The 9,690-nt window shown below is 38.1% G+C and overlaps 1 protein-coding gene across 2 annotated transcripts; it reads left to right on the forward strand.

Annotated features, from left to right (window-relative positions):
- The first annotated feature begins 99 nt into the window (after positions 1–99).
- On the forward strand, positions 100–7,728 carry LOC144439483 (DNA-(apurinic or apyrimidinic site) endonuclease 2-like). Of its 2 annotated transcripts, XM_078128774.1 has the most exons (6): positions 100–251; positions 2,844–2,927; positions 4,148–4,334; positions 4,897–5,046; positions 6,222–6,294; positions 6,503–7,728. In XM_078128774.1, the coding sequence occupies exons 1-6, from the start codon at positions 137–139 to the stop codon at positions 7,667–7,669; spliced, it is 1,776 nt and encodes a 591-aa protein (XP_077984900.1). In that variant the 5' UTR covers positions 100–136; the 3' UTR covers positions 7,670–7,728. The 2 variants fall into 2 exon arrangements, with proteins under 2 accessions (XP_077984900.1, XP_077984910.1); XM_078128784.1 differs by lacking the exons at positions 100–251; positions 2,844–2,927 and adding an exon at positions 3,391–3,729.
- Positions 7,729–9,690: the final 1,962 nt, after the last annotated feature.

Consider the following 9,690-nt stretch of genomic DNA (forward strand, 5'->3'; position numbering starts at 1 on the left):
CCGTAGCCAATCACAATGCTCAATGCAAGAGCGTGTTATCGTATTCGAGTGCGCATGTGTTATGACATAATTTTGTTTTTAAACGAAGGTCAAACTAACCGCAAGTTAAGTGCACGCAATGTAGATCACCCCAAATATGAAAATACTGACATGGAATATCAATGGAATTAGAGCTAGCAAGGTACCATTGAAGCAGCTATTCGATTCGCTAGACGCTGACATAATATGCCTCCAGGAAACTAAAGTTACTCGTACGTATTTTACCGTCTGTTATCTGACTAATCATGTGTACATGCTATCACAGTATCAGTATCATTCAAGTGTAGGCAAGGCCAAGGCAAGGGGGAACACCACTCCAGTCCAGGAAATGAAGTCATTTTCATAAACTATGGGTTCTGAGTCATTTCATGATTTTACATCACCTGCAATTACTAGCGATTTCAGGAAGGGTATCTTTGTGTAGGACATGGATCATTGGAGTCAATAAATGATATATTCAAGTTGCATAATTCATGTGATGATTTACACTGAAGGGTATAGGCATTCAGGACTTAGAGTGGCCAGCTTGGAATCTGCATGCAGATTGCAGGATTGAGCCCCATCACCGCCTTTTGTTTCTGAGTGGCTAAAGTCCTTGGGCACGATTTGAAACACAACTGTGCCTCAGTCAACCCAGCTGTATAATTGGGGACCTGGTAGGACAGAGGTTGCAATGTGAATGCTTTAATCCAGTGTGCTTATAAAGGCTGCAATGGATTGTATGCTCCCCAGGGAGTTTAGGAAGTATACAGGGCTGTTGTGCCACTATAGAGCCATCCATGCCAGGAGTATTAATTGTAAAGCACTTTGAGCACAAAGTAGGAAATAAGAGTGCTATATAAAAATCAACATTATTATTGTGGAGTCATGATGGGTGAATGGTTACAGTGGCTGGCTTTGCATCTCCAGGTTGCATGTTCGAGCCCTGTCACTGCCATTTGTTTCTGAATGACTAAAGTCCTTGGGCACAATTTCAAACATGACTGTGCCTCAGTCAACCCAGCTGTAATTGGGGACCTGGTAGGATAGAGGTTGTAATGTGAATGCTTTGTCCTATGCACTTATAGAGGCTACAATGGATTGTATGCTTGCTTCCTAGGAAGTTGAGGAAGTAAAGGGCTGTTGTGTCACTATAGATCTGTGCCAGGGGTATTGATTATAAAGTGCTTTGGGCATAGAGTTGGCAAGTGCTTTAAAAAACAACATTATTTCTTATATTATTATGAATATTCAGTATGCAACTTGAATATATTATTTCTAATGACTCCCATGATGCAATAGCCCATAGTAAAAATTGCCTATAAAGACAAAAAATCAAATTGATGTTTCTCTGAAATGGCAAGTACTTGTAACAGGAGATGTAACATCATGGAATGACTCTATTTCCTGGAAGGCAGTCCCCTTTAACAATTATGTAATTTTGTCAAGAAGGGGGACAAAAGTGATGCTAATTTCACCTTACTAATACTCTTAGCTTCATTTCATGTATAGGAAACACATTAAAAGCCACCATTTCCATCAAACCTGCATCGAGGACATCATTGAGGCCTAAGGGACTGTCTTAAATAGTGCTATTATGAAGGAGATAAATTTGGGTCAGAAGAGACCAGCTATGCACCGTAGCAAGGCATTATCTGATGTAAATGTTAAATGAAATTTGGAGTTTCACATCCATTGATTGTTTGGGCAAGGTATCAAGAGGCTTGTGATCTGTGATTTTGCTTTGCTGTCTCACTAGCCACAAATCATGATGTAAACAGGCTATCAAGAGGTCTCTGCTATTATATGCCAGATTTGTCAATTTTTATAACTCAATTTTAGAGATGTTGTGTGATGCAGGATTGGTGGCAGTGACATTTTCTGTCATAATCACCTTAAAAATTACAGCTTTGCGTTTGTTCGCCCGATATTTTCGCTATGACCTTAGGGCTGTTCTGCAGTGATTTAGATTATAGTTCAGTCAAGTGTTTTTACATATTTCCTTCCTCATGTAGTTGCTATTCTGAATTTATTCAGGGCAGGTCACCATATCCTTGCAAACAGTACTCAGATAGCAAAGCAATGAGCCTCTGCAATGATGTATGCTGCATACATCATTGCAGAGGCTCAAATATAGTGTATAAACAAAATCAATGTATTTGATCCCATGTGATGTGCAATAAAGTATGAATGAGAGGAAATAGCAAGAACTTCTGACCAGTTTTTCACCTCAGTGGCCCTTCATGGGAATTCCCCAAATTTCTCATCTTTTGGATCAAAAAGTGAGAATCCATTTTCACTGGTTTGACTATGGTGCAAGCATGCAAGGAAAAAAACATATTACCAAATATTTTGTCTCTTTTTTTATCCCCCTTCCCCCCCACATTTACTGTAGTTGAAAGAGAATAGCAATGACTTACACCCAATGGATATGGATGCATCATATATCAGAATTTGATATTTAAATCTAATGACTATGTGCTTCTTTGTATAATATATTTATATTCATCTAAATAATGATTAACTTTGATCCAAATTGTGCCCATGACATGATGTTGTTGCTTATTACAGTGATATATGTTATTATGTCATTTATTGTTGGATAATTTTACGTGACTGGGCTGTCTTGTCCCATAGATGAGACGACTCACTCCAAATTAAACATTTTAACAATGAACCCATTACAAAGCCTGCCACCCTATTTTTAGTGTATATCATCATAGAGTTACAAAAAACCAAGTCATTAAAAGGTTAAGCTATAAAGTTATTCAAATTAACTTGAATTGTAATGTTCAGAGTTATTTAGATTTAGATTCTTTTCACAGGTGACCAATTGGATGAAGGGACAGCTATCATTGAAGGATATAATTCCTATTTCAGTTTTTCTAAAGTAAAACAAGGCTATTCAGGTATGTATTAGCAGACAGTGATGGGAAAGGGGCAGGAACACCACTAAAATGAGATGGAACAGCACTATGTGGGGGGGGGGGGGGAGGTGCACCACTAAAATTAAATGGAACAGCACTGAAGTAATAAGTTGGGGGAGGTGCACCACTAAAATGATATGGGACAACACTGAAGTGATGGAGGTACAGCACTAAAATGATATGGAACAGCTCTAAGTGAAGCACAGAGCATTAAAGTGTGCGTGCGTGTGTGTGTGTGTGGGGGGGGGGGGAGCACCACTAAAATATAGAGGGCAGCACTAAGATGACGGGGGCAGCACAAAAGTGGTAGAATACAGCATAAAAGTGATTGGGTGCAGCACTAAAGTGAAGGGGGGGGGGAGCAGCAAGGGACACCATTGAAATGATAGGGATAGCACGAAAGTGATGGGGGACAGCACTAATTAGTGGTAGGGGATAACGCTAGTTGATATGAGACAACACTAAAGTGATACTGTTAGGAGACAGCACTAATAGTGATAGGAGACAGACAGCACTAACAGTGATAGGAGACAGACAGCACTAACAGTGATAGGAGACAGCACTAACAGTGATAGGAGACAGCACCAAAAGTGATAGGAGACAGCACTAATGTGATAGGAGACAGCACTAAAGTGATAGGAGAAAGAAGACGGCACTAAAGATATAGGAGACAGCACTAAAAGTGACACAGGCATTCCCAAAGTGATAGGGTGCAGCACTGAGTGTAGAAAATCTACACACATGCACAATGCTGGAGGTGTACTTAGATATCACCTGTATTCAGGTGAGTACAGTCTATATGAGATCGGTGATATCGATACTAGTGAGATCAGATTTGAAATCTATTGTCTTTGCTTTTTGAGTGGATCATAATGATAAAACATTCCACTCTGCAATTTTCTAGGAAGAAGGGAATATTTATGACAATCTTCTCATCTTGGCAATGATTGGGATGAGGGAAGAATCAGGTACATTTCCTCTAGTTGGACATGGTGATGATACTGATAGTTTATCATCTTGAAAAGCAATCAGATTATTTGTAACATTCTACAGGGAAGTAAGTCTGTACATGTAACCTCATTACCGGTATATAGATTTAAGTTGATACTATTACATCTTAATGATGTAGTTCAAATGTTTGGTTTTGCAATAAGGGTAGAGATGTATACAAATGAAATCATACATTCATTTGTTTTTAATAGGAGTAGCAACATTCTGTAGTGATAATGCCATCCCTATAGCAGCTGAGGAAGGACTAACTGGACTACTTGTTACTACTTCTGGTAATGACACAGTTGGTTGCTATGGAGACCAGTCAGACTTTTCAGATGAAGAACAGCATGCGCTTGATTATGAAGGCAGATGTGTTATTACCCAGCATAAGATAAAGTATGTAGTATATCACCTGGGTTGTTGATTGGAAAATTATTGTCGCTACTTGAAATAAAACTTTACCATGTGTTAGCAGGTTAAAATGATAGAACATCACATGTATTATGGATATGAGCCTTCAGCACACAATATAGTTTACTTTATTTGATAATAACTGGATAATTTTGTGCTGTCAGTGTAAATTGGATATTTTCTTTTTAAATCCTAACTTTATCAAATATTACCGAAAAAGTTGAAGATACATTGTAGCAAGTATGTCAGCATTTCCAAACCTACCCTATGATTGTGCCAGCTAAGCTACCTCATCAGACTTTCAGGGGAATTCCAGTCATTGAAGCTCCTATGTTTTAATTAGATGATTTATTTTAAGACATACTCCTTTGTTATTAGTGATACCACTGTTCCAAATATATGTATAATATTGTTCAATGGTTTTAAAATATGCATTGAATGAAATTTATAAATTTTCTCATGACTTGATTTTTCAGTCGTGAAAAGTGTCGTTTTCAGAAAATTATTTTAAAAGATTTATGCTGTTGTAATAATTTTGATGAGACAGGAGTAACGTGAGAGATGATGAGCAGCTGATTGCAGTGGTAAATGTATACTGTCCCAGAGCTGATCCTGATGACGAAGACAGACTAAGTTACAAACTCAGATTTTATTCACTACTGCAGGCACGATGTGAAGCATTGCTTCAAGCTGGAAGGTAAGTAGTGACTGTTGGCAAATTAGTTCAGTGAAAGATCATAGTTTTGGAGTATTGGTGAATGTAGTCAATATTGTTTATTCATCTTCCAAGAGTTTCCTTTTTTTTATTTTGAAAAGTATAAATTTACAATTACGTCAGAAATATGATGTATAGTGTATTATCTTCTGTCATTTTTGTGCTGACATCTATCTATCTATCTATCTATCTATCTATCTATCTATCTATCTATCTATCTATCTATCTATCTATCTATCTATCTATCAAAAGTGCTCGGCAGATCGATCTGAAATTTGGTGGGAACTTTCTTAGGGGTGTTTAGATTAAGAATTGTTCATGACATGATGATTCCATGAATGATATGCAAATTAGGGCTAAAAATGGGCTGAAGTTTAATAGGGATGCATCTGGGGGTGTAAAGATGACGAAATATTAAGCATAGAATGATTTCATCAGTGATATGCAAATTAGGTGTAAAAATATGAATTTTGGTAAAAAATGTATATCTCAAAAAGTACAGTCAAATGAGACTGAAACTTGGTGAGCTGTTTCTAGAAGTGTTATTCTGCAGATTTTCTTCAAAACATATTGACACTATTGGCCCTAGCAACCATGACCACGCCCTTAACAACAACCAAATGGCAGCATATTTTGGTCAAATAACAACACCATCTGGTAGGCAAGTGAGTAAACATTCAAAAGATGTATGCAAATACCCCTAGCAATCATGACTATGCCCATGGCAACAGCCAAATGATCACATATGTTTTAAAGATAACAACAGGGATTAATGTACAAATGAATAAACATTCAAAAAATGTATGTAAATATACCTAGCAACAAGAGCACACCCATAGCAACAGCCAAATGACCACGTATATTGCAAAGATAACATCAGGGATTCATAGACAAGTGAACGAACATTCAAAAAATGTATGCAAATATGTCTAGCAACATGACCACACCCATAGCAATTGCCTAATGATCGTGTATATTGCAAAGATAACAACAGGGTTGGATAGGCAACTGGAAAGTCATTCAGCAAATGAACACCTATACCTAGCATGGATCAGCATGTGGGTAAACATTTTTAAAAACTGCACAGTTGTGCTACAACGCCATTGGTGCTATTTTATATCATAATGATAGTCATTTCTTGGTTGGATTGATTGCAGGCATGTGATATTACTAGGTGATGTCAATCAAGCTCATAAACCTATAGATCATTGTAATCCTGATGATGATGTGGTAAGTACTAGTGAAAAACATTCTGTAGCTGTGTGTGTGTGTGTGTGTGTGTGTGTGTGTGTGTGTGTGTGTGTGTGTGTGTGTGTGTGTGTGTGTGTGTGTGTGTGTGTGTGTGTGTGTGTGTGTGTGCAATTTGTATGGTAATGTACAATAACAAAGTATGGTAATGCAGTTGTAAAGGTGTATAATTTGTTTTTGCCCCCTAAAGGAATACTTTTCAGCCAAGCCTGGCAGGAGGTGGCTTGCTCAGTTTCTCTGTGCTCAGTCTGAAGATGGAAAACCAATAAGAAGACTGAGTGACAGCCATGATACGTCTGGGTCTGCTTCTATCAGCCCTGCAAAAAGTCCACTTAAAAGACAATCAGGAGGTCAGTTTATTGATACATTTAGGTACTTCCGTCCACAACAAAAGGAAGCTTTTACTTGTTGGTCAACAGTTACTGCAGCCAGACAGTTGAATTATGGTACAAGAATAGACTACATTATCACTGATATCTGTCTTTGTGAGGAGGAGTTTGAAGACTGTGACATTATGCCTGAAGTTGAGGGGTCTGATCACTGCCCTGTGAAAGCAACATTGAAATGTACTTGTCTACCAGCCAAGAAATGCCCCTCCCTATGTACAAAGTATCTGCCTGAATTTGTAGGCAAACAGCAGAAGCTTTCAGCTTTCTTCAAAAAGTCAAGTAACAAAAGTGCAGAAAGCAACAGCTCTGGTAGCAATCTTCCAACAGCTCAAATACAGCCAAAGATAAATTTAGGAAATGTCAATCAGTCTTTACATGTAGAAAAACAGGGTAATACATCAACCTCAAAGCAACCCTTGAAAAGAGCTGCAACTGGAAAACAAGGGAACTCTGCCAAAAAAATGAAATCTGGTGAACCAAGCATGAAAAAGACTGCAAATATAATGAGTTTCTTCCAGAAAAAATCTGGAAATGGAAAAGTCCAGGAAAAAAGTCAAGTACATGAAAAGAGTGTTGATAAATCAGTTGGAATGGAGGAAATTACACTTCGATGTGTTCAAAAAGGTGGTTCTTCCTCTAACAGTGCAAGTCCAGTAGAACGAAACAATGAGACCAAAGACAGTGCTCATGACAAAAATGAGATAACTCCTAGTACTTCAGAATCAACAAGTTCTTCTCAACAGCACAATGAAATAAAGAAATCTCAAGCAGCAGTCTGGAGGAACATGTTGTCTGGTCCAAGGCCTCCGCCACTTTGTAAAGGCCATAAGGAACCATGTGTTCTAAGAACTGTTAAGAAGTCGGGACCAAATCAAGGTAAACAGTTCTATGTGTGTACTAAACCAGAAGGACCCAAATCAAATCCTGAGGCTAGATGCGACCACTTCCAGTGGGTTGGTAAAAAGTGAAGTATGAAGAAGTTTTCCTATAGAATAGGGTGTGATCAGAATAGAGATAGGGTTAGGAGAAGATATAGTAAGATTGAAGATTACACTTTATTCTTTTTGAAGTGAATAAAATCAATAGTTTTATAGTAATACCGGTGCTGAATGAATGAATGAATGAGAGAGAGAGAGAGAGAGAGAGAGAGAGAGAGAGGGGGGGGGGAGAGAGAGGAGAGAGAATGGGTGAGTGTGTGTGTGTGTCACTGTGTTGGAGACAAACTCGCATGGAATTCCTCACTCGTGCCAGCATATAGGATTATGTGACAGCGCCCTCAAAGTGTTTTTTTTTGTCCTCAGTACTCAGCAGTATTGTCATCGGATACACATAACTCTGAGGCTTTGCAATTAAAAAAAATATTTGAAGCTTTTGCATTGAAAGTGAATTCCATTTATTGTCTGCGATTGAGTCAACGGAAAAGTTTGTGAAATAAAAAGATGACTAGTAGCTAGCGTTAATTCACCTTTAGATATATATCATAAAGGGATGAACACTTGACTGACAATGCATCCCTGGGAAATTGAGCGTCTACTCCACGACGGTGAAATGTAGAAAAGATATTGGCCCTCGCTCAAAAGTGATTCATTTAAAATTTTAAAGAAACCCCTACTGTGCATATAATATATACAGAAAATGAAAACAAAGAAGAAGCGTAGTTTGATTATGCAACGATTGCGGCAATTCTACGAAATTTACGTGTTCTAGGAGCGCTAGCGGTTGTTAACGTGCAATCATAGACATTATTAAAAAACGTCTATTGTCTGTGGTTCAATAGGGGTGGGGGTGCGGGGGTGGAGTCTATGATATGAATTTTGCTGATGAGTCTATGTATACGGCTTGGGGTTCCATGAAAGGGTGGTTTTCATGTCATGAAATAAGGGGAGGTTTAAACATGACATTTTCATTTCATTCGCATGATCACATAACGTTGTATGTTGTATACGTCATATACCAAACAGTTGAATGGCTACCAAATGTGCTATGTATTGAGGCGTTTACAGTATCTTTACGTCATACACTCAAACCACCCATAGCAATGTCAAGCCCATATAGACCTCGAACCTCTCTCTGAATAAGAATTGATACAGTCACCTTCTGCATGACATTGTGTTTAATATATTAAAATGAATAATATAATGCAAGGACACGTTTCGTAACATTCTTCTGGTTGTAAATGAGACAATCACGCCATGAACTGTGAAACTTAGAGGAAAATTGATACTATACAGTTGTTTATTGCGACGAATGAAACGTGCACGGCATCATCAATTCTATGCAACATTAATATTTTAACAGTGATGTGCATTACTGGCGAAGCGGACGCATTCGTTACGGTAATGTGAACTAATAGAGCTAATACCCCAGGTTATTTTTATTACTATTTGGACGATACAACCAATTCGACACGGCGTTAAGTTACTTCCCTACAAACTTGCACATCCCAGAGTTTTTGGTAATGTCGGCGCGGCGTTGTCTTTGCCAAAGGCTGTAAAATCTTAAAACTTTCATAACAATCTCAAACCGCCTCAATTCACAATTGCGGTAAATGACTGAACTATGATTGTTGTGCATGCTACTACAAGAGAGTGGCTAATTCTCGAACTGTTTTCTTTTGTTCGCGATCATAGCAATATCTTTTATCTCGTATGTACATCGAAAGAGCAGCATTCTCCGGCGATACGTGTCTGGCGACAGACAAATCAGATAGGATGCAGTCTCTAGAAGATAACGATTCTAGTTAAAAACATGTAATATACTCCGATGGCACACTAGTATTAGAGGTCAGAATGTGGTTGTTGCCATCATAATCAATAGTCAATAAACTAAGTACTCTATTCGGTTTAGGAAAGAAATACTGAAACCTTCGACATATTATCTATGGGAACATGTGCTATCGCACCATATGGTATTCGCAAATGATTGGACATGTTTTGATGTGCATGGATAGATCGTAGATGTCAATTTAGTGAGATTACCAGGTGATGGA

Source organism: Glandiceps talaboti, chromosome 1 (genome assembly GCF_964340395.1).
Source record: "Glandiceps talaboti chromosome 1, keGlaTala1.1, whole genome shotgun sequence".
NCBI lineage: Eukaryota > Metazoa > Hemichordata > Enteropneusta > Spengelidae > Glandiceps > Glandiceps talaboti.

What these genes read in the sequence shown, in the direction of transcription:
- LOC144439483 (XM_078128774.1), top strand. Translation starts at nt 137, where the DNA reads ATGAAAATACTGACATGGAATATCAATGGAATTAGAGCTAGCAAGGTA. An exon ending in AGTAAAACAAGGCTATTCAG is followed by an intron (nt 2,928 to 4,147) that starts GTATGTATTAGC and finishes TGTTTTTAATAG; the next exon opens with GAGTAGCAACATTCTGTAGT. An exon ending in ATTACCCAGCATAAGATAAA is followed by an intron (nt 4,335 to 4,896) that starts GTATGTAGTATA and finishes TTGATGAGACAG; the next exon opens with GAGTAACGTGAGAGATGATG.